This window comes from Schistocerca cancellata, chromosome 6, assembly GCF_023864275.1.
Source record: "Schistocerca cancellata isolate TAMUIC-IGC-003103 chromosome 6, iqSchCanc2.1, whole genome shotgun sequence".
Taxonomy (NCBI): Eukaryota; Metazoa; Arthropoda; class Insecta; order Orthoptera; family Acrididae; genus Schistocerca; species Schistocerca cancellata.
Window position 1 is genome coordinate 449060093 of NC_064631.1, and position 25427 is coordinate 449085519.

Sequence of the window (25427 nt, forward strand, 5' to 3'; positions counted from 1 at the left end):
CTAATCTTTCGCCGTGGTGGGACTCACCGGCGGTGCCTATGGAGTTGATGTTGTCGCAGGAGACGGCCTTGGTGGGCACGTAGCCATTGCTGGCGGTGGGGGCGGAGGAGGCGTCCCTGGCGGGGCTGCCGCCGGTGCTGCTGCCCCCGCCGCTCAGGTCGGCCTCCGTGCAGCCCGACGCCGTGGAGGCGGCGTCCTCCGCGTCCGACGCCGCTCCCGCCGCCACCCCCACCACGGAGGCGGCCAGCGAGCGCAGGCCGTCGTCGCGCACCAGGTGCGACGTGCTGCAGCTCTTGTACAGCGCCGCCGCGCTCACGTCCGACGCCGAGCCGGCCGCACTGCTGCATGCCGAGCCGCCGCGGAACGGGCTCACCTGAGGATGGACGCGCAGCTGTTAGAGAAACGCTGCCACGCAGCCTCACGCGTATGCAGAGCTGTGCCATTCATATAAGCTCTATATGAATCTTGGAAAATGAGGTTTAACTACCCACAGATGGTGTGGCTGAGAGAAATCTACACTAACAAAAATAAAAAAAAAGAATCGCAACACCAAAAAGTACGTTTGTGTGGGTAAGTGGACAGTGTCTTGAAAGGAGGGTATAAGATGAACATCAACAAAAGCAAAACGAGGATAATGGAATGTAATCGAATTAAGTCGGTTGATGCTGAGGCAATTAGGTTAGGAAATGAGACACTTAAAGTAGTAAAGAAGTTTTGCTATTTGGGGAGCAAAATAACTGATGATGGTCGAAGTAGAGAGGATATAAAATGTAGACCGGCAATGGCAAGGAAAGCGCTTCTGAAGAAGAGAAATTTGTTAACATCGAGTATTGATTTAAGTGTCAGGAAGTCGTTTCTGAAAGTATTTGTATGGAGTGTAGCCATGTATCGAAGTGAAACGTGGACGATAAATAGTTTAGACAAGAAGAGAATTGAAGCTTTCGAAATGTGGTGCTACAGAAGAATGCTGAAGAGTAGATGGGTAGATCACATAACTAATGAGGAGGTATTGAATAGAATTGGGGAGAAGAGGAGTTTGTGGCACAACTTGACTAGAAGAAGGGATCGGTTGGTAGGACATGTTCTGAGGCATCAAGGTATCACCAATTTAGTACTGAAGGGCAGCGTGGAGGGTAAAAATCCTAGAGGGAGACCAAGAAATGAATACACTAAGCAGATTCAGAAGGATGTAGGCTGCAGTAGGTACTGGGAGATGAAGAAGCTCGCACAGGATAGAGTAGCATGGAGAGCTGCATCAAACCAGTCTCAGGACTGAAGACCACAGCAACAACAACGGGTAAGATATTTAAGCGATTAATATTGCAAGATCTCAGATTAATGTAAACGCGAGACAAGCCATTGAAATTGTGAAATCCTGAAATGCTGGTAATTAATAACCAGTGCGACCGCCAGAATGGTGAATGCAAGCATGCAAAGGTGCATGCATTATACTGTACTGGTGTTGGATGTCAGTTAGTGAGATAGAATTCCATGCCTGTTGCACTTGTTCGGTCAATCCAGGGCTGATGAATGCTGTTTGTGGATGACACTACAGTTATCGTCCGATGATGTGCCATATTCGCTCGGCTGGAGACAGAGCTGGCCAACAAGAAACGCCGATGCTCTGTGGAGCACGTTTGGTTACAATAGCGGTAAGTTGCCGAGCGTTATACTGTTAAAACACTCCCTGAAATACTGTTCATGAATGGCAGCACAACATGTCGAATCACCAAACTGACGTACAATTTAAAGACCACAACTCCAGATGTAGATCCATTGTGTATAGAGCGCAGATGGGTTGATTTGCACGCCCCCAATTGGGCTCCTTTTAACCAGCACACGGCCTTCACTGGCTCCGAGGCAGAACCAGGTTTCATCAGAAATCACAATAGGTCTTCAACCTGCCCTCCAAGAGATCTCGGTTCGCACCACCGAAGTCGCAAATGACGATGGTTTGGGGTCAGTGGAACGCACGCTGCAGAGCGTCTAGCTGAGCTGTCCTTGAAGCAACCAGTGTCTCGCTGTAGTACCAAATACTACTCAAATTGCTGCTGCAGATGCAGTACGGTGCCTGTCAGAGCCATACGCCGCACACGATGGTCTTCTCTGTAGTGCAAGGCGGCCATCCGGATACTGGTCTTCTTACGACCGCACGTTCTCATGACTGCCGCTGCGACTAGTCATGTACAGTGGCTACAATGCTGCCAAGCCTTTCTGCAGTATCGCAGAAGAAATATCCACCTTCTCGTAGCCCTGTTATACAGCTTCGTTCAATAACGTGCTGATAACGGCATCTTCCTCGTCTTTAAAGGCGTTCTAGAATAACATCAACTTACAAGGTCGACCGTCAAAGGTAACTAACGCTCACGACCGTTACAGCGTATGCCGGCCGTGGTGACCGAGCGGTTCTAGGCGCTACAGGCTGGAACCGCGCGACCGCTACGGTCGCAGGTTCGAATCCTGCCTCGTGCATGGATGTGTGTGATGTCCTTAGGTTAGTTAGGTTTAAGTAGTTCTAAGTTGTAGGGGACTGATGACCTCAGCAGTTAAGTCCCATAGTGCTCAGAGCCATTTGAACCATTTTTTCGTTGCAGCGTGTATTTAAGGCAAATCTGATTTTTATCCTCATAGTGGCGCGACTATCGTCACTGTTATGCGTCTGGTGCTAAATCTGAATAGATATTATCTTTTCAGATGTAGAAACACTCCCATTCAGATGTAGAAACACCCCATGCCGCAAAACTCCCTCTTGGTGTTGCGGTTTTTTCCCTGAGTATTTTTGTATCAAACATAGAACCTAATCTGAGAAAAAAGTATCCGAGAATGGACGTTTGGAACACAACGATATAAGGAAGCGAATTATGGACATTAGGGAAACCGGAGTAGAGCACAATCGAATCGATTGAGGTGTGGCTCCGTAGAAGGATTTTGAAAATTAAGATAAAATACAAAATTAAGAGGTACTCTGCAGAATCAGCGAGAAAAGAAATAACTGGAAAATGCTGACGGGAAGAAGGAACTGGATGATTGTGAGCCATTACTGCAATGTCTGTGGCTATCGATCCCAAAGAGGATACTACGTGCCTGCTATACAATGCTGTCCGACCCTCCCTCCTTCCTCTCTCTCTCTCTCTCTCTCTCTCTCTCTCTCTCCCTTTCTCTTACTCTCTCGCTGAGATGTGTAGCGAGGACAATGCACTGTCGTGAGCTACTGCACGATAAGGACTGAATGGTTTCGTCCCGCTGTTGAGGCAGCGGACTGAAGAGGGCATAACTTGTAGCAGAGGCCGACGTGAACTTTCTTGCGAGTGAGCGGTTCAGTGAACTCAAAATTTCGGTAAAGGCCATTTGAGGAGGTCTTTTTTTTCCCTACACCAGGAGCCAGGAGTACATTGAAGCAGCGTCTGGACGGCGCTGTCTCGCAGAAATTTTGATTTTGTGTTCCCTACCGATTCAAATGGTACTAGGTTGCGACCTAGAACAGAATATTGTGTCCCTATTGTTTCTGATCATTAAATTTCGTTTTGGTGTAAGTTGATTGTCTGATTGTCTAAGAGTAACACTTTCTTCCCTGTTCTTGTTTTCGGCAATGTAGCGTTAACACTTTTATTTTATTGGTTACGCTCGTTGATAAGTATATATTTTGGTGCATATTTAAACTAGTTCATGAAAGGTGACCAAACATAACTGTTCTGTCAAAGAATTTAGATTGCAGGTGGCGCCGCACATTAATTCAGTTGAAATTTTGTCCTTTTATTCATGTGCTCTGAAGAAACAAGATTCCGTTATGTCAGGATAATGATATATTTCAGAACGTAAAGTATGTAATTGAGGCTTAATTTTTTTGCCTCCTTCGCCTATCATGGAACATCTACTGCACGTGTCTGAGAGCAAGATGTCCGCAGTGGGCTGGGTTCCACTACATTGCAATCACACGTATATCTGACCAACAAATGGAATATCTTTTAACGAAGTGGCAGTATGTGTCTCAGATTAATTTAACTGTCATTTACGTGTTTAATTACTGTGGTTTGTTGTGCTATCTTTGTTATTGTAAAATGTCTTTTTGGAACTAGGTGTAAAATTCTAGATCTGGTTGCTATTAATAATTTTTGTAAAGTGTTAATTGTCCTCGTTGACTCCAGCACGTTTCACAACCCATCCCCATGCTCACAGCTGTTGGATATCTGTTAAAGATATCAGAGAACGTCTTCTGTTATGCTAGAGGGAGCTGTAGAATACAAAAAAGTGTAGTGAAAGACAGATGTTGCAATATGTTCAACATAATTGAAGATGCTGAATATAAGTGCTGTGCTGACATGAAAACGTTGGCACAGGGAAGGAAACTGTGGCGGGTAGCATTAAACCAGTCAGAAAACTGATGATAAAAAAAAGGGAAAAGATAGATCATGTTTTGGTTATTAAAGATGCGCACTAGCCCGAGTTGGGGAAAGATGAGGAAGAAAATGTGCCATGCCCTTTTTTTGTTCCCCTGTCAAACAAACATGTTCTTAATACATTTTTTATTTTACTTTTCGAAAAAAGAAGTTATTTCGGATGCTCAAGATAACTGTTTTGTGTTTAGTTCGATTGTCTCTTTGTTTCATACCCCCGTGAACACTGGTACGACACGCTTCCGTAAATTACTGGTTATTCAAAAAATCAGTTATCTCTACTGTAGCCAGCGGCTCAGATAGTGCGACTGTTTACTTGCTCCCTCAGCCGCCAGTAACGGTGAGCCCAATTCAAGGGGCCGGAGGCGTGCCGTCCAACCGGCACAACACCTCATGTGGTACTGTGCGCCAAGTTTTGTTCCTATACCGAAATGTTGAGAAATAAACCGCTTCAGCTGCCGAATCGTTTTTTGTTCTTAGGTACTACCGGTTCCAGAGCACTTACAGCTGTATCTTCTGGTGCAAACTGCAATCAGGTCATGATGTACATATTACGGGAAGGCCCAAAGTTCATAGTCAGCCCTGTGCAACAGATTATCCGCAAAAAAAGGCAAACGTCCTAAGGTAGCAAAATATGGGGGAGAACTCTCGCTAGTAAGACCGAACGTCAACGTGTAGCCACTGTCACGTGGAATGTGTGTGACGCTCCACCTGCTAAAAATATATTGCCACCGTAACAGAGGTGTGTCGGAAACGGACTGCTGTGGAGGGGTTCCCAATAAAACCAGAAACATAGGTAGGCACCGATGTGGAAAGTGAAGACCAGAATTCCATGGCACTACTTCCAGGCTAATCAGTAATGCCCTGGCATTCTGGTCTTCACTTTCCGCATCGGTGCCTACCTATGTTTCTGGTTTTAGAGCGAACCTCTGCAGTCCTTTTAGCAATTGGACTTTCGTTTAAATACCACGTGATAGTGGTTATTTACATGTCGACGTTCAGTTTAACGGGAGTGTTCTTCACCGCGTTTTGTTACCTTGGGATATTCGTCTTTTTTGCGAATAATGTATTCCATGGGACTGACTATGAATTCTGGATGTTCCTATAAGATGTTACATACATCATGATTTGATTCCAAGAATAATGGGGTTTTACAGCTGAAGCGGATTTATTTCTCAAGATGACATAACATGGCTGTGGTTGCCCACATTATAACGTTTTCTATAACAAGATGGTAACAAGTGGCTTTGTTCAAATAAAGGGAACAGAACTGTTATTCCATCTCCACCGGGCCTTGCCACCTCTCACCACCATGTTTTCAGATAATTGTGGGTCTACTGGAATTTTATTTATCTGTACAACTAGCATAAGGCGCTACACTATAATAGTTGTTGAAAGTGGCGTCTCTCAGCTTCTATGAGTCATTACACTGCGCACCATATACACTCCTGGAAATTGAAATAAGAACACCGTGAATTCATTGTCCCAGGAAGGGGAAACTTTATTGACATATTCCTGGGGTCAGATACATCACATGATCACACTGACAGAACAACAGGCACATAGACACAGGCAACAGAGCATGCACAATGTCGGCACTAGTACAGTGTATATCCACCTTTCGCAGCAATGCAGGCTGCTATTCTCCCATGGAGACGATCGTAGAGATGCTGGATGTAGTCCTGTGGAACGGCTTGCCATGCCATTTCCACCTGGCGCCTCAGTTGGACCAGCATTCGTGCGGGCCGTGCAGACCGCGTGAGACGACGCTCCATCCAGTCCCAAACATGCTCAATGGGGGACAGATCCGGAGATCTTGCTGGCCAGGGTAGTTGACTTACACCTTCTAGAGCACGTTGGGTGGCACGGGATACATGCGGACGTGCATTGTACTGTTGGAACAGCAAGTTCCCTTGCCGGTCTAGGAATGGTAGTTCGATGGGTTCGATGACGGTTTGGATGTACCGTGCACTATTCAGTGTCCCCTCGACGATCACCAGTGGTGTACGGCCAGTGTAGGAGATCGCTCCCCACACCATGATGCCGGGTGTTGGCCCTGTGTGCCACGGTCGTATGCAGTCCTGATTGTGGCGCTCACCTGCACGGCGCCAAACACGCATACGACCATCATTGGCACCAAGGCAGAAGCGACTCTCATCGCTGAAGACGACACGTCTCCATTCGTCCCTCCATTCACGCCTGTCGCGACACCACTGGAGGCGGGCTGCACGATGTTGGGGCGTGAGCGGATGACGGCCTAACGGTGTGCGGGACCGTAGCCCAGCTTCATGGAGACGGTTGCGAATGGTCCTCGCCGATACCCCAGGAGCAACAGTGTCCCTAATTTGCTGGGAAGTGGCGATGCGGTCCCCTACAGCACTGTGTAGGATCCTACGGTCTTGACGTGCATCCGTGCGTCGCTGCGGTCCGGTCCCAGGTCGACGGGCACGTGCACCTTCCGCCGACCACTGGCGACAACATCGATGTACTGTGGAGACCTCACGCCCCACGTGTTGAGCAATTCGGCGGTACGTCCACCCGGCCTTCCGCATGCCCACTATACGCCCTCGCTCAAAGACCGTCAACTGCACATACGGTTCACGTCCACGCTGTCGCGGCATGCTACCAGTGTTAAAGACTGCGATGGAGCTCCGTATGCCACGGCAAACTGGCTGACACTGACGGCGGCGGTGCACAAATGCTGCGCAGCTAGCGCCATTCGACGGCCAACACCGCGGTTCCTGGTGTGTCCGCTGTGCCGTGCGTGTGATCATTGCTTGTACAGCCCTCTCGCAGTGTCCGGAGCAAGTATGGTGGGTCTGACACACCGGTGTCAATGTGTTCTTTTTCCCATTTCCAGGAGTGTACTATCATACCAGATAGTATGAACTCAGTGTCGTTCCAATAACGTCACAGGTAGCGGTAATTTTCGTCACGAGATCTACTACACTATGGGCAGGTGTCTCATGCAAAAGACTTGTTGCCATGACTCGACAAGAGCAAAACACGTGAGGTTCTCAATTGCTGAACGTACCAGCTACGAACGGTGGCCTCCTTTCCCTATCATGGAACACCTACTGCAAGTGTATGAGAGCAAGGTGCGCGCAGTGGGCTGGGTTCCACTATGTTGGATCACAAGTGTTTCTGACCATCAAATGGAATATCTTTTAACGAAGTGGCAGTATGTGTCTCAGAAACTCAACTTTAGAGTGACGACGCAAAAATGGGACTATTCACCAGTTACTGATTATGGCCACTTACGAATTCACTCCACATCAATGTTGATTGTTTTTCACAGCTGTAGAACAGGAATTCTCAACAGTTCGTTTAGACAAATAGCTAACGTTGTGTTTGAAAAAAAAATACGAATTTGTATACGTTTCTTTCCTGTCCTCAGTGTACTAGAAATTGAAAAATAAATCAGGAGAGGTATTTTGCCTTATTTGTAAGGCAGCCTCTGTGGTAATTACTGTGCACTGCTTGTTTCTTCTTCACATATTATAATGACAACTGGTTTTTCTTTTCGTTGTCAGAAGAGGTTACGTCGCATACTTGCACATCACATTGACTGGGAACATGTTCCAGTTTTCAGGAGCACTTTTCCTCGAACTGCATTTGGTTTCTATTTACTCTCCAATTTTAATTCATAAACTTTCTTGTTACACTTAAACTCACAAATTTACACTGGGGGTGTTCATTTTTCGCCCAGTACCGTGTTCATCTCTTCATCATTCCACATTCTGATACGCAAAAAGGTGTATTAAATGTGGGATTATTCCCTAAGAAAGATTATCAAAAGTGAAAACAAACCAACGACATCTTTTATGGCTTATGGACTAATCATTGGAGGATATGATGATGAAGATGATGATGAGTTATTTATGGAACCATTTTAGCGGACTGCGCCAGTATGATAATTACCTGTAAGTACTATAGTTACTCCTGACTTTTACATGCAACACCCTCGTGCTTTGCGCAGAGTGAGCGGTTCTAGGCGCTACAGTCTGGAACCGCGCGATCGCTACGGTCGCAGGTTCGAATCCTGCCTCGGGCATGGATGTGTGTGATGTCCTTAGGTTAGTTAGGTTTAAGTAGTTCTAAGTTCTAGGGGACTGATGACCTCAGCAGTTAAGTCCCATAGTGCTCAATGCCGATTGAACCGATTGTGCAGTGTGTGTGTGTGTGTGTGTGTGTGTGTGTGTGTGTGTATGTATTTGGGGAGGGTGAAGGGGGAGGGGGTGGACACCCACATGTCACCCGCTCGTGCTTTGTTCACAGAGGGAAGCGAGTTCATCGGGCGTTATTTGCCAGTGGGAGATAATACTTATTACGAATATACCGGGTGATCAAAAAGTCAGTATAAATTTGAAAACTGAAAAGATCACGGAATAATGTAGATAGAGAGGTACTAATTGACACACTTGCTTGAAATGGCATGGGGTTTTATTAGAACCAAAAAAATACAAACGTTAAAAGAATGTCCTACATATGGTGGCGATTCACCTGATCAGAATAGCAATAATTAGCATAACAAAGTAAGACAAACAAAGATGGTGTTCTTTACAGGAAATGCTCAATATGTCCACCATCATTCCTCAACAATAGCTGTAGTCGAGGAATAATGTTGTGAACAGCACTGTAAAGCATGTCCGGAGTTATGGTGGTGCACTGGCATTGGATGTTGTCTTTCAGCATCCCTAGAGATGTCGGTTGATCACGATACACTTGCGACTTCAGGTAACACCAAAGCCAATAATCGCACGGACTGAGGTCTGGGGACCTGGGAGGCCAAGCATGATGAAAGTGGTGGCTGAGCACACGATCATCACTATACGACGCGCGCAAGAGATCTTTCACGCGTCTAGTAATATTGGGTGGTTCTAATAAAACCCCATGTCATTCCAAGCGTGTGTGTCAATGTTTACCTCTCTATCTACATTATTCCATGGTTTAATAATTTTTCAAAATTATACTGACTTTTTGATCACCCGGTACTTCAGAGACGGAAGCGCTGGAAAGTGCTTCCGTTGAACCAAATAAAGAAACTGTTACGTCAGCACGAGAAGAACAAAAGACAGCTGTTCCATACTGAGCACACATTATACAGAAATGAAGTTTCTCATAGCCAAGCTGGGGAGTACGTGATGCGATTGTTCAATACAAGTTTTATCTATTTTGATCGCTAATTATTATTCGGTTTACAGGGATAGACTTTTACACAAATAACTTAAGATCTAGAAAGGATAGAAGGCAAAATTCTTAGTCATAACCTGTCTAATACACAAGGTATCTGGATTATGCAATTATCAAACGTGAACATACCTTAAATAATTGGTTGTAGTTGGTGAAACATTTTGACCAGTGTATAAGCACGATAAGTCATTACTAATGGACGTGCGTAGTTCTATGCTATCTTTAAGGGGAAGTCAATCACTCTTCTACTAGAGATTGCAAATGCTAGCACAGTGACATGACTGAATTAATCATATAGCAAAGTCATGCATGTGCAGAGTAATGTAATTCTAAGATAGTAAATTTGCATTTGCACGATTAAAAAAATGAGAGGAAATTGTCAGGAACAAAATGTTAATCTGCATCTTCTAATGCAGCTGCGTCTGTTTGTGTACTGCTTGATCTGTTGGTTGCACTTACCGTAAGCTGATTACCTGTGAACTTTGGTCACGAATTTTTCATATTACGTTTCATTCTCTGTTCTCCTTTTCCAATCTTTTAGACATATCCGTTCCTATTCAAAAGTGGTGTTGCTGGGAAAAAAGAGACATATTGATTTAATGACGAAATTGCAATGTTACCCTTTTGCTTATTTCGAGACTAAATTCTTCTAGTAAAACGCAATGCTGTTTCCATGATTTTCATCTAAAATCGTTAGCTTTCTTTCGGTTCCAATTTCCTGAATTATTCGACGTAGATATTAAGTTCTTGGACTTGCGTGGTTTGTGCTGTTTTTTTTCCATACACGTGTTTGTTGCAAATAATGTATTCTGTCTTTTCGAATAAATTGTGTTTCTTCAATTTGTTTTAGGAGCTCTATTGTTTCTGGGCAGTCAAGAATCCAAGTTCATTTGGCAAAAAAAAAAAAAAAAAAAAAAAAAAAAAAAAAAAGGCAATCATCTTTAATTTTCCTTTACCTCGGGCTACTATGACTGGACGATTAAATTTAAGGATTGATTTTTATTTGCGTACTTTGGTCTCAAAGATCATGTTTGAGATATTTCTACAACTTGCAAGAGTAGTTGAGATGAGTACCCTTTAGGTGACTAGACTTCATGAAAACTCGAGATCTGTATAACTTTCCGTAGCACTGACAAAATGCTTCACGAAAGCAGGTGCTCATATTATTCCTCAAGCAAAGGCATGGCGACGCCACCTCTGTACCCTCGCTTGTTCAACTGCACCCGATACAGAGGGATTTCTTTCGAATTTCATAGTTGGAAGAAATTTTCATTCGCTAGAGATATTTAATTAACGTCTGGAACATATAAAGTAATTATGGATTTACTCTATGCGAATATTTGATCTAGTTTAATAAAATATGAAATCTTCAGAATGCTGTTTTGTGAGGTACCATCACATTTGTGTGGCATAAAACGACAAACACTATCTAGAATCGCTGGCTGAAAAAAAAAAGATCACGCAAAAAGAATCACATTGTGAATGGAATTCTCTTTTACCTCTACAATAAAACTTTTACCGTATTTCCCTAGCCTACAAATTCGCCACATCTCTAACTAACTGCATATTAGAAAACAGCTTAATCGTCATGTATACTGCGCGAATATCCCCCAAGCAGTCTTCAGTTGCCGAGAGAAATTGACAGGTGTCCCTGTCAGCGTGCTTTGTTTTTGTAAAGTGTTTGCGTAACATATCATTGTCTGGTCGAAGTATCAGTTAATACAACTGCACGAATAGTAGTTTTCGATATAATCGCAGTTATTAAAGACTTGAATTTTATATATGTGTCATCTTAGAAATAATGGTATCGTAGGACATGATACAGACGTTTGCTGGTAACATTAATGTAATTATCTTATTATATTATCGTCGTAACTAGCATGTAAATTTGTGTGAGACCCTTTTTGGCAGGAGTTCAGACTGGTTTTAGGCGGGCAGGAGTGGGGAAATGCTATCGATCATGTTTATGCAGTTTGTTACAGATAGGTTATGACTAAAAAAGGATTTTATGTTAATATTCTGAGGCGTAATTTTGTTTTGTCGACAAAATGTCCTTTACGGATATATTGGTGTCCGTCACATCACGTGGTCAACACATAAGGTGTTTTGCAGATTCGTAAGAAAATGCTCTTCATATACAAGGACTTTTACAATTACTATTAGAGACTTTTAAATGATGTAGAGACGATTTTGTAGATAAAGTTTTGGTAAGGGACCCATGTTAAGAAATGTACCGTTTGGATGTAAAATAAGATTCATGACAAGATGACTTCAAATCTTCTGCGTCGTCATATGTACACGGCGATGACAGTAAGTTCTGATTTATGTTTTAAACGTGCTCTTGGCATGGGCAATGTTTCGAGTAATCATCGTGAGTTTCTCCTCTACGAGAGGAAGTACGTCTTCTTCAAAGTCGAGAGTGCGGCGCGTCTGTAGAGCAACAGCTAGCTTTGCAAATGTACCAGTTTTTCGAAAATGTTGTTAGGCGGACGTAAACGATGTGCGATGTCGTAATTAGAACAGGAACTAACGTAAGGAAGATTTAAAATTGATGTGATCTTCAAATATATTTTATACCCGACAGTAAATTACGGACATGGGTTCATTATGAAAACTTTATCCCCTAAGAAGCCTGTAATAGGAACTGCGAAACACCATGCGTAACTGAGTGAGTTCCGGAGTACTTTCTTTCAATCCCCACCACTGTTTGTGGCTGATCTTTTGTATTAACGTGTGTCAGTGAAATCAAATACGCATGGGTATATTTGTAGGTGTCGACACCAGCGGAACCACATCACTGAAGACATGCAGCAAGTGAATTTCAAAACTATGTTCACACTCAAGTGCGTCCTTGCATAGAAGCACATGGCTTGCAAACTGTACAGAGCAGGTGTATCTTTAGTTCAATGAGTCACTGTACGTTCTGCAAATGTCAACTAACAGACCACTGTATCTGCCTGAGGAAGCCGACTGAAGGGCACTAGTTTCTCACCACTTGCTTTCCACGTAACCTCGCTTCAAGCGGCAATTCTCTCACTCACTTTCACGTGGGCGAGCGCTTGCCGAGAGCGACCCGAATGGCGCATGGCTCTTCCTAGGAAATAGGGAAACAAGACGGTCTGTTAGCAGCACTTCGAGCCTGCACACTTAGCAACTACACAGCCTATGTGAAAAATGAAATCTGTATGGTCAGGCTGCTATGTCAGTAGGCGAGGTAGTATCGGTTATATTCAGCAGCTTCCAGCAAGCTTTGCGAAGTTTATTGTGTCTCCCTCTTGCACATGGTAGCCGAATGATGAACAGTACAGTACTTAATCTGCTATCTTGTGCCCTGTATATATTGTGCTGTTTGGCTAACCTTCATAACGTCGTAAGAAAGCTATCTTGGTCGTCAAGTATGAACGTCAGATGTCTGCAGTCTGCTCACGGTAATGTATTTTGTAACGAAGTGTAGCAATTTTTCAAACAAGTGCATATTAAACGAATGCACGAAACTTCTCGTTGCTCCCAGGGCATAGTTCGTCGTAAAAGTTTCCGCGATGCAATTTGTTTGAAGCGTCATGTTTTTTAAGTGCACAAGAGGGACAGCGTCTGAGAAAGAATTGAATTGTGCTCAGTTTGTGGCTGCTAATTAGATAATAAAAACACTCCTTAGGATTGCCAGTAACATGGGATTACTATGTGACAAAGACTTTGAGATCAGACGTCTAGTCCTCGAATAAATGGAAGATCCAAACTGGGATGGAAACTACTTAAAGAATTGTGAAGCAGCACGACCAAGAACTTTTTAAGGGGGAGTGTCCAAAGGTACTGTATGCAAAACACTCGTACTTAACATCTTTGAAAATTTCTCAGACATATGGGATATATAACAAATAGGACTAACGGGGGATATTGACATTACAATAGAATTGGCTTATCTAGTTTAGCTTGGAGGCAACTTGCTGCAAATTGGCATTTTTTATTTTAACAAATTGCTATGTGAAAGATGCGATAAATGAAAAGAAATCTCAGATACAGGACTAAATCACACACCTTTTGGATAGTACTCCAGTATTTACTGACTGATTCACAAAACGCCTCAGATCCTTCCAGTTAATCATACGCATACAATCGTTTGCTAATGAAGAACTCGTTTACTCAAATAGATTACGAGAACAAAGTTGCGTAGGATCTTTATACACTGACTGTAACACATCCATCGGTGCTATCGGTAGTCCAAGTCCACAGTCTTTCTCGGCTGAAGTGCTACCTATTGGCTAATTTGGCTACTAGCGTGTGGTCGTTTAGTCGGTAGCGTTGCCTAGAAACCAAGAGGTCATGGAATCGAACCCATCCGCACCACGAAAACTTTTAGTCCTTCTTTAATCTAGCCTTTACCTTTCAACGATGTGAGGAGCCGTCAGGAACGATGGATTCCACGTTAAGATGTAGATCCTCTTTCCCCGGTTGAATGACTCTGATAGACGAGGGACACGTAAGTGGCCGAATTGGGGTCCAAATAAAAGACTTGCCTCAGCCCATTGCGCCGTAAGAAATAAATAAATAAATGGGCAATGTACTTGGACAGTATGCTTGTAAGGTCACGATTGTTGCAAGTCAATCGATATGAGAACAAACACAACCTTTGTGAGTTGCGACAACGCGCTGTTAAGCACCTCAGTGCTCGGCAATGAGTTTCAGGATTGCTTGTCTTGGAGCCCACGCCCGCGCCGTACTCATTAATGAGGAGTCTTCAGATTTGGTCGGTCGCGAATTAGCGGTCGGAGAAGGCCAAGTTGTGTACTAAATTTTAATGCGGCGTGTATAAAGAATAATGAACAGCAATTCGCAAGTAGAGAATATAGGTCATATTGAAACATTCATTTTGTCAAAGTTTTATTCGGATCTCGTGGCATGATTTTATGACTTTGATTCAATAATACCTTACAACAAAGGATGTAATAAACGAATAGGGGCACCTCAGTCCATTACGCTTTATGAACTTTACCCAACCTATTATTAAAGAGTACTCCTGATGAAACAATCCATCACCGACACAGTAAAGGATAATTACAGGGCGGGACTAGTAACACTGGCCCGAGGAACAGAGTTCCGGAGTAGAAAGCTACATAATAGAGGAAAGGAAATATACTACTAACCTGACTATATAACAGATGTTGAATATGAAAATACAGTACGAACCTGACTATAGCAGATATTGAATGAGACCACCAGTCATCTCTTGCCGATTTTTGGTCCTGGTCAGGAGGTTTCTGAAGGTGGATGGAAGCTGGACTGCTGGAATTGCTCTCAACCGAACTGTTCTGCTGCAGTTCTTGAAGACTATGACGGTTGTTGCGATACACCTTAGACAGCGGGCTATTCACACAAGGTAATTGCACACTGACAGATCAGGTGACTTGGGCGGCCGGTTAACCTCTGTTAACAACTCTGTCAAGGGTGCAGCTTGTATAAATGTGCTCCAAGGTTCGGTCGGCTGTATGGGTAGCTGCCCCATCTTTTTGGAAGTAACTGTAGGTATATTCCTCCTCCGTTAATGCTGCTACAAATTCACTTTTATTTGCCCAACTTTGTACAAACGATGTGAGGTAGTGGGACAGGAGCTTTCCATGACGATGCTATTTCTGAAAGTGGTGCCTACCATAACAGCAGTATACTCACTATAAGTGCAAGCAGAGGTACCTGGAATAGCTCCACTTGTTATGAACTCCCTCAAGGGCGCCACGTGCCGTGATGCTCGCGTGGGTGGCTGCATGAGACCAAAAACACGGGGTGAATCTAGTAGAAATAGTAAGTAATAAATAAGTTGACAGATTGAGGATTTTTCGATGAAGAACAACCCGATGGTGTAGTCATAGTTTATGTACCAATCTTATTTCGAGGTGTTTAGAAATTTAACGGAAAATTAAAGCTTGAAAGAAATTTCACAGAAGAAAAAAGCTTTATAATAATAATTTCTGACATACAGAGGAACCATAATCTGGAATTAGATTTCGACTGCCATCCTTCTGAGTTAAGTTAATAATTTACTTGAGATGGCAGTGATTAAGAGCGATTCAAGATCGAAAGGAGCGTCTTCTTGTTCGAGAGATGAGTGCGAACACAGGAATAGAAGTACCAGTGTTTGGCAGTGGTCGGCTTTTAGAAGGTCTGGTCATCTTCATATCAGCCCATTCTCTGAGATCTTCGTGAAAGAACCAGCAGGAGCCTCGTCTTGCTATAGTTTACTGCAGTTCAGCTTCGCAATGTCTCTCAATCTCGATCGTCGTTTCGTCTGCTTGGCGATCGCGGGTATTTCACGTTACAATAGCAGGGCAGCAGCGCCAGCCATGCAGTAAGATTCGTAGAAATCTTCCCCACTTTTGTCGCCTATATCTGCTTCTCATCGTTCAGAATTTTCTCTCTGGTGGGTTCTCAGCTGTATGCGTGTGCTATAGTCCAGTAATTGACTTCTATTTCTTTTTGTACTTGTCTAATGGCAGTGAAGGCTGCCCTCAGGTAAATAGCATCCTATTCTATTCCAGTTTCAGAATTACATTTTTATTACTTCTGTATCTTTTCTTACCCCTAGTGATATCACTAAGTATAAGATAGATACTGCCTACAGGAAAATCAAAGAGACCTTTGGAGAAAAGAGAACCACTTGTACGAATATCAAGAGCTCAGGGGGAAAACCAGCTCTAAGCAAAGAAGGGAAAAGAAAAAAGCAGTAAGAGTACATAGAGGGTCTATACAAGGCCAATGTATTTGAAGGCAATATTATGGAAGTAGAAGAGGACGTGGGTGAAGATGAAATGGGAGATACGATACTGCTTGAAGAGTTTGACAGAGTACTGAATAAGTCGAAGGACGGCCGCGGGAGTAGACAACATTCCATTAGAACTATCGAAAGCCTTGGGAAAGCCAGCCCTGACAAAACTCTACGATCTGGTGAGCAAAATGTATGAGACAGGCGAAATACTATCAGACTTCAAGAAGACTATAATAATTCCAACCCCAAAGAAAGCAGGTGTTGACAGATGTGAAAATTACCGAACTGTCAGTTTAATAAGTCACGGTTGCAAAAAACTGACACGAATTCTTTACAGAAGAACTGTTAGTAGTCGATCTTGGGGAAGATCAGTTTGGATTCCGTAGAAACGTTGGAACACGTGAGGCAATACTGACCCTACGACTTACCTTAGAAGATAGATTAAGGAATGGCAAATCTACGTTTCTAGCATTTGTAGACTTAGAGACAGTGTTGACTGGAATACTTTCTTTCTAATTCTGAAGGTGACAGGGGTCAAATACAGGGAGCGAAAGGCTATTTACAATTTATGTAGAAACCAGATGGCAGTTACAAGAGTCGAGGGACATGAAAGGGCAGCAGTGGTTGGGAATGGAGTGAGACAGGGTTGTACCCTATCCGCGATGTTATTCAATCTATACGTTGTGCACGCAGCAAATGAAACAAAAGAAAAATTTGGCGTAGGAATTAAAATCCATTCAGAAGAAATAAAAACTTTGAGGTTTGCCGATGACATTGTAGTTCTGTCAGAGGCAGCAAAGGACCTGGAAGAGCAGCTGAACTGAATGGACAGTCTCTTGAAAGGAGACTATAAGATGAACATAAACAGAAGCAAAACGAGGATAATGGAATGTAGTCTAATTAAATCAGGTGACGCTGATGGAATTCAATTAGTAAATGAGAACTTAAAGCAGTAGCTGAGTTTTGCAACATGGGGAGCAAAATAACTGATAATGGTCGAAGTCGGGATGGTATAAAATGTAGACTGGCAATGGAGAGAAAAGCGTTACTGAAGAAGAGAAATTTGTTAACATCGAGTATAGATTTAAGTGCCAGGAAGTCTTTTCTCAAAATATTCGTATGGAGTATAGCCATGTATGGATGTGAAACGTGGGCGATAAATAATTTAGACAAGAAGAGAATAGAAGCTTTTGAAATGTGATACTACAGAATAATGCTGAAGATTAGATGGGTAGATCACATAACTAATGAGCGGGTACTGAATAGAACTGATGAGAAGAGAATTTTGTTGCACAACTTGTCTAGAAGTCGTGATCGGTTGGTAGGACATGTTCTGAGGCATCAAAGGATCACCAATTTAGTATTGGAGGGCAGCGTGGTGGGTAAAAATCCTAGAAGGAGACCAAGAGTTGAATACGCTAAACAGATTCATAAGGATGAAAGGTGCAGTAGTTACTTGGAGATGAAGAGGCTTGCACAGGATAGAGCAGCATGGAGAGCTGCATCAAACCAGTCTCTGGACTGAACATAACAACACCAACATATCTTTTTCATATTAGTATTGAAAATCGTACTACGTTTCTCTTGTATCCACACAAATTAACGTTTCATGCAAGTAGGGACATAGTCCATGCCTTCCACAGTCTGATACTTGTAAGGGGTCCGTAGGCCCCTTACTGTAGGTTTGCACTCGGCACAGGTCGACAGGGCAAACTATCGATTAGTGTGTCGTGTTGCGAGAGCGATTGTAGAGTTGAGCAGTCCCATGTGGCGGGCCGAGCTGTGCGGAAGCCAGCAGTTGTTGTAATGCAAGTTTTACCGGCAAAGGGAGTGGCCATCGCCGCGGTTTAACCCCTTTGTGTTAGAATAATATGGGAAAGTGATAAAGTATAATTACGAGAGTGATCAGTGATATTTCTGGGCCGTTATTTTGATTTCGCGTCTACCGCGCCGGCATTATTTTGGATTTTCAGTGTTGGATTGCAGTGTTGGATTGCAGTGATTGTATCAGCGTGTGACGAGTATGAATAACGAAGAAGCCTGTGCTGAGATTAGCCGTTATTAAAAGTGTATGACGAAGGCAGTGGCTGTCTCCTTCTTTTTGTGTTTTTTTTTAGATGAATATAGGTTCCTGATTAAGTGAAGCTGTGTTGGTGTTCTTCTTGTTACCAGACATTTCATTATTGCAGCATTTGAGGACAAAATGGAATGTAACAACTCCGTAGCAGTCCATTCCGATTGCCAGCCCCATTAGGTACACGGTCACATTATTTAATTATTCATTTGGGCTGCTATTAGATCCCGATCGAGCAAGATACATAAAATACGGACGTGTTACATACTGGGTTGAAAATAAATCTGAAATGCCGGCGGAGTATTAATATTTATCTCGTTTACAGACTGGAGCAATTTCTTAACGTTTACGTCACTTGGAATTAAAAGAACAATGCCAGACAGTTTAGGTGTAACAGCGCATTGGTTCCTGGAGAGCATGCTGGTAGAGGCATCTTAATCCTGGAGAGCATACCAGTAGACGTACCTAGTTTCTGGAGAGCATGCTGCTGGAGGCACCTGGTTCCTGTGGAGCATGTCGATAGATGTACCTGTTTCCTGGAGTGACTGCTCATAGAGATACCTGGTTCCTGGAGAGAATACTCGTGGAGGTACCTGGTTTCTAGAGAGTATGTAAGTAGACTTACCTGATTCCTGGTGAGCATGTTCACAGAGGTACCTAGATTCTGGAGAGCACGCTGATAGAGGTACCTGAGATGTATTTGGTTCCTGGAGAGTTGCAAGTGGAGGTACTTGTTTCCTGGAGAGCATACTGGTAGATGTACCTAGTTCCTAGAGAGCATGCCAACAGAAGTACCTGGTTCCTGGAGAGGATGCTGATATAGGTACCTGGTTCCTGCATAGCGTATCAGTAGGTGTACCTGATTTCTGAAGAGCATGTTGGCAGATGTACCTGGTTCATGGAGAGCATAGTGATATAGATACCTGGTTCTTGGGGAACATATCAGTAGATGTACCTGATTTCCGGAGAACATGTCGGTGGATGTACCTGGTTACTGAAGAGCGTGTCGATAAATGTACCTGGTTCCTAGAGAGCATGCCGGTGGAGCCGATGCGAGTGAAGAAATTGCGCAGGGGCGAGGGCGCGGCGTGCAGCAGCTCGTGCCGCGGCGACGGCTGCGGAGTCGACGACGCAGACAGCGACACCGCCACGTGGGCGGGTACTGGCGGACCGGCGGAAGGTGCGTGGGCGGGGGAGGGGGTGGGTCCGGAGGCGGGCGGCAGCAGGGGGCGGCGCGGCGACACCTCGGGGGCGGAGGCGCGGCCCAGGCGCCAGCCCGGCCTCCTGCGCACGCTGGGCTCGCGGTCCGCGGAGGCGGGCGCGCCGCCGTCGCTCTGGCGCCGCATCGCCTCCAGCTTGCGGCCCATACGCCGCCCCCACGTCGACAGCACTGCAACAACACGGCAGAGCACAGGTAATGCGAGGCAGCGCCACGGAACAGCTCCCGGTCTCCTTGTACACAGACAGTGTTAGCAACAACGTGAGACCATTCGCACTGGAGAACTATGGAGGGAAAAAAAGTAACGCGAGGATACGTAATAGCAGCGCTGATGTTCTCCGTCTGCATAAACAGCTGTTGCATACGCTGGGCAGTAATCTGAGGCAGTTAGCTGATGACCCTGTTTTGTACTGGAAACTGTCATCGTCGTGTTACAGTGGGAGGGATTCAGAAGTCGATCCGGACAGAATTTATATTTGAATATCTTTCTTCGGGAAAGTGCTACAGCCGTACAGAATTCCTGAAATGACAATATTGTTCGCCTTAGACATTTACTATTTAGTTTCTAGTGATGGTCAGGTATTATGCCATTTTCGAGCTGTAGTTTTTCAGCTACAACTTGAATATGGCGTTGTAAAGGAAACTCCAATTTATAAAAACGAACAGTCTACTTGCTTATCTGTCTTCTATGCGTTCCTACACCACTCATCCCATTACGATGAAATTTTGGTGAATCGTTACGTGCATGCCCGCGAAGGCTTCTGTGGGGATAAGAACCACTTACAACACGTAGGGGTAGGGGTGAAAAAAGGGTAACATGTACGCTTAACTCAGATACGTTTGGAGCAATTTCAATCAAAATTTTACACATACCTGCGTCACTATTTGTACAGAACTTCCAAAAAAATATTGTGCGGTAATATAGCCCGACCACACCTAGCGCTGGAGGTGAGGCTGAGAAAACGTGACAGGTAAAAGTATGATATAACGACCGATATTAGTATTAAATCCATAGTTTCCGGAGTCGCTGGGTGCAATATTGGGGACAGTCACGATGACTTTACACCTAGAGTCGTGAATAAAGCGGGGCGGGGGGGGGGGGGGGGGAGGGCGGAGGCGGGAGAGGGGGGGACGACGCTGCTAACGCGCTACCTATCAGCGTATTTCTGCATCGCCTGGAAAAATTTATACGGAACTCGCCACATGTATCACTTGCTATATGGAAAAATTTACAGGGACAGTACGGCACCACGTGGTTGAGGTATTGCGTTCGAATGGCGTGACCTAAAAGCGTAAGCCAGGAATGCCTGGAGGAATTTCAACCAAAACTGTTCTATACATCACTCACTATTTGCATAAAAGTGCTGTGGGTTAACATATTCCACTAGCGCTAGGGATGGGAATGGCGACGAGCAGAGGTGACATGTAGGTAAGTACGAAATCTATGTGCTGCGATTTCTTTCCTGTAATTAGTTGCCTTTGAATTTATTTGCATTGTCATTGCATCAACCACATCGCGAGAATGAGCATTGGAGTGATCCAATAATTTCGCTGGCGTTTTTTGGGACCAAAGATCATGCAACACGGCTCAATGCCACTGATAAATTTAACGTCCTCTCTAGAGTCACATGGTATAATTCAGCGGAGAATGAAACAGTTCCCAGCATCAGTTCTTTCTTCGAAACTGCGATGAGTTACTGGCAGAATTACAGGCTTGCTCAGAATTTAGGTGAAACTGCGGGGCGAAACTCGCTAGAGATACGGATGAAATACATGTATAAATGTGTGTGAAATGTATTAGATGTATGTGTGATATATACGCCACAGTCACAGTAATCTGATCACAGCCTCTGTTCAATGTCAACTTGCAATAACCACTCACAGATGGCACGAGGCAGTACTAGCAGTGGAGGACATATAAAGCGCGTTGGAGGGACTTGGAAAACAGGCAGTCGTGTTAATGCGGAAATCTGACGCTCAAACGAGCATAATCATTGGCTTTCGGTCCAAGGGTGGAAGCGTTTCCGAAACGGCTAAGTTGGTGAAGCGTTCACGTGCCGCCGTGGTTAAAGTATACCGTCCATGGCACAATGACGCTGTCCTAAACCGGCGCCGAGGCAGCTGTAGTGCACAACGGTCCATACACGAGAGAGGTGACTGGCGGCTGCCGAGATATGAACATTTGAAGAGACATGAAACTGAACATGTTTTGTTCTATACTACCTTCTCCAAAAGTGTGGAAAGTAAAGAGCATGCAATAGAAGAAGGTATCAGAACGACTTTCGCTTATAAGTTTAGATTCGGTCGTTTCCGGACCAGGGCGTCCGTTATCTCAAATTGATACATTGCCCTTTTCCATCATCTCTGAAATTTTGTTCCATTGTCACAGAACCAGCCTCCACATATTGTACATGAAATGTATTCGCAGTTACGAATATGGACTACATCAGCTGTATAATGGAATGACGACAACGAAAATTTGTGCCTGACAAGGACCTGAACCCGGATTTCCCGCTTATTGCGAGCGGTCGCCTTACCATGAGGCTAACTGAGCACGCTTCACCGCCAAACTTCCTTTTGTCGCCCATTCACGAGTGTTTGGGTCTGGCCGTGAGGGGTGCTCCGATAGGTTAGTGACAAGGCGACCGCTCGTGATAAGCGGGAAATCCGGGTTCGAGTCCCGGTCTGGCGCAAATTTTCTTTGTCGTCACTCCGACATACAGCTGATGGTAGTCCTTTTTCGCAAATACGAATACAGGTAACGGCTGTAATTGCTACAGTGCCCTTTCCACATTGCGTCGTACTTCTGAACAACAATCCTCTTTTCCATCCGAACAGGTCTCGAGAGGTCCAACGGTTTCGACCGACCGCCGTGTCATCTCAAGCCATAGACGACACTGGATGCAGATATGGAGGGGAATTGTGTCAGCACACCGCTCTCCCGGCCGTTGTCAGTTTTCGTAACTGGAGCTCCTCAATTGGCTTCACAAGGTCTGAATGCATTCCACTTGCCAGCAGACCCGGGCGGTCAACCAGCCATGTGGTAGCCAAGCCCAACAGCGCTTAACTTCGGTGATCTAACTGGAATCGGTGTTACCACTGCGGCAAGGACGTTGACTATAAACAAAACAGGCACTGTAACATCGTACTCTACGTATTGCTTCCTCCCACCTACATCTTGCCAAAAGGCCATCAAGATGTATTCCATGGCCAGCCTTAAGGGGACGGCTTAAGGAGCTGACTCGCAGCGACGAAGCGAGGAGCTGCCTGGGAGGGCCAACAACCGGCGCCCTGGGCGCCCAGCAGGTGTCTTAGCCTGTGGCCCGTCTCCGCCAGCCACCGGCGTGACTGTGCGTTCCCGCTAATGCGGCGGCCGCGCCGGCCTCTCATCTCACCTGCCGGCGGCACTTAGCGGCCCTCCAGCGCCAGCCCGCGGGTGTGTCCATCTGCAAATGGACCGCGGCGCTTCCTAATGGCAGGCCGGCGAAACGCAAGCACGGCCGCCGCGAGCCGCGTCTCCTGGCCTTCAACAGGCAGTTCAAGAGGCAGTTCCTCTTCCCCGGTCCTTCATTAACCGGCCTGAATTGGTTTCTTCCTCCGTCATCAGTTCACTGCCTGCCACCACAAATGGCAGCGGAAGTCTATGAAACCCGGGAGAGTGCTCGTTACAGGGCAGCCACAATGAACGGCTCGTCATCAAAAGTATTCGGACTACCCTATGTACGAGGGGCAATTTCGGTTGAAAAAATGCGGAATTTGTCGTAGACATCGTGGCATATTCCCACTTCAGTCCCTATAGTCTCATGACGTTCCGATATGTGGTGTCGCTAAACGTAGCCTTCAAAATGACGTCTGTAAATGAGGTGCGATCCAAGAAGACAACTGTCATTGAGTTTCTTTTGGCGGTAAACTAGAGAATCGCACATATTAATAGGCGATGGCAGAATCTGTACGGAGGCCTGGCAATGAACAAAAGCACTTTTTGTCGCTAGTCGAGGCTTCTGTCATCATCGCAACAAGGTCCCCCAAACGTGTGCGATCTCCCCGCGTGCTGTTCGGCCGTACATAGCTGTGACTCGTGCAGTGTTGGAACGTGTGGACACTCTCATTCGAGGTGATTGATGGATCACTATCAAACACTTCCCTGCTCAAGTGGACGCCTCTGTTGGTAGTGCCGACACACTCGTCCGCCAGTTGGACTACCCAAAACTGTGTGCCCGCTGGGGTCGTCATCACCTAACAGAAACGATAGAGAGCAACGAGGAACTGTCTGTGCGGAATTGCTTGCGCCTTACGGGGCTAATAGTGACAAGTTTTTGTCGAACGTCGTCACAGGCGATGGAACATGGGCTCATCACTTCGAACCAGAAACGGTAATCCATGGAGAGGCACCATACCAAGTCTCCTCCGAAGAAAAAGTTCGAAGCAGCAACCTCTACTGGTAAAGTCATGGCGACCATCTTGCGGGACTCTGAAGGGGTTATTCTTTTTGATGTCCTCTCCAATAGTGCAACGATCAACTCTGAAGTTTAATGTGCTACCTTCAGGAAGCTAAAGAAACGAATTCAGCGTGTTGGTCGCCACAAAATTGCAAACGAACTTTTCCTTATACTTGACAACCCAAGGCCTCACACGTCTGCGCACCCGAGAGGAGATCACAAAAGTTCATTGGATTGCTCTTCCCCGTCCATCCTACAGCCCGGAACTCTCGCTTTCCGACTTCCCTCTCTTTGTCCCAATAAAGGATGCATCGCGGGAAGCACTACGTGGATGATGGAGAAGATATTGATGCATCAAGACGTTGGCTTCGACGTCGACTAGTAGAGTGATACCATGCGGGCATACGGGTCTCCCCAGTAAGATGGCGTAACGCCATCACTTTGAATGGAGATTATGTTGAAAAATGCGGTTTCGTAGCCAAAAGATTGGGGAATAATACGATCTAATGGAATCCTCAATAAAGTCAATCTGCATCCATAAAAAAAAGTATTACTTATTGAACACCCCTCGTAACGCGGTGTGGCCACTAGATGTCACGAAGAACAAACCAACCCATAAAAGAGGAGACAAGGAGTATTGTGCTGTTAGTAGAGAAGCAGTAACAGCGAAGTGGGTCGGTCAGGAGAAATCAGTAACTCTGAACGTGGTCTAGTCACTGGATCTTTCAGGGAAATTTTGCCGGCCTGAGTGGTCGAGCTGTTCTAGGCGCTTTCAGTCTGGAACAGCGCGACCACTACGGTCGCAGGTTCGAATCCTGCCTCGGGCATGTATGTGTGTGACGTCCTTAGGTTAGTTAGGTTTAAGTAGTTCTAAGTTATAGGGGACTGATGACCTCCGCTGTTAAGTCCCATAGTTCTCAGAGCCCTTTGAACCATTTTTGAAGGGAAATTTTAATTCTCTTGAAGCTGCCCAAATCAACTGTTGGTGATGTGATTGTGAAGTGGAAACGCGATGGAACAACCACAGCAATACCATGACCACGCAGGCCTCGTGCACTGACCGACAGTATCGAGCATTGTGGAGGGTGGTTATAAAAAGTCGCGTAGAATCAGCGGAAGGAGTCACTCGTATGTTTCAGAGTGCTGCCAGCAGTCCAGGTATCACAATGGCTGCGCGTAGAGGTTTAAAAAGAATGGGACACAATGACCGAGTAGCTTCTCATGAGCCGTTCATTTCTGTAGCCAGTGCCGAGCGAAGCTTGAGGTGATGTCAAGAGCGACGCCAATGGAAAATGAGTGACTGGAATGGGTGAGTTGGAGTGCTGAATCAAGCTATATACTGTGGAAATCCGAC

At 45.1% G+C, this 25427-nt stretch overlaps 1 protein-coding gene across 1 annotated transcript in view; it reads right to left on the reverse strand.

Annotated features, from left to right (window-relative positions):
- Positions 1–25427, reverse strand: part of LOC126088381 (uncharacterized protein KIAA1522-like) — a 483550-nt gene that overhangs the window by 153617 nt on the left and 304506 nt on the right. Inside the window, exons 3-4 of the mRNA XM_049906520.1 lie at positions 19435–19805; positions 28–373 (exon numbers count right to left, since the gene is read on the reverse strand). Of these exons, the coding sequence (XP_049762477.1) occupies positions 28–373; positions 19435–19805 (717 nt within the window). The remainder of the gene's footprint in view (positions 1–27; positions 374–19434; positions 19806–25427) is intronic.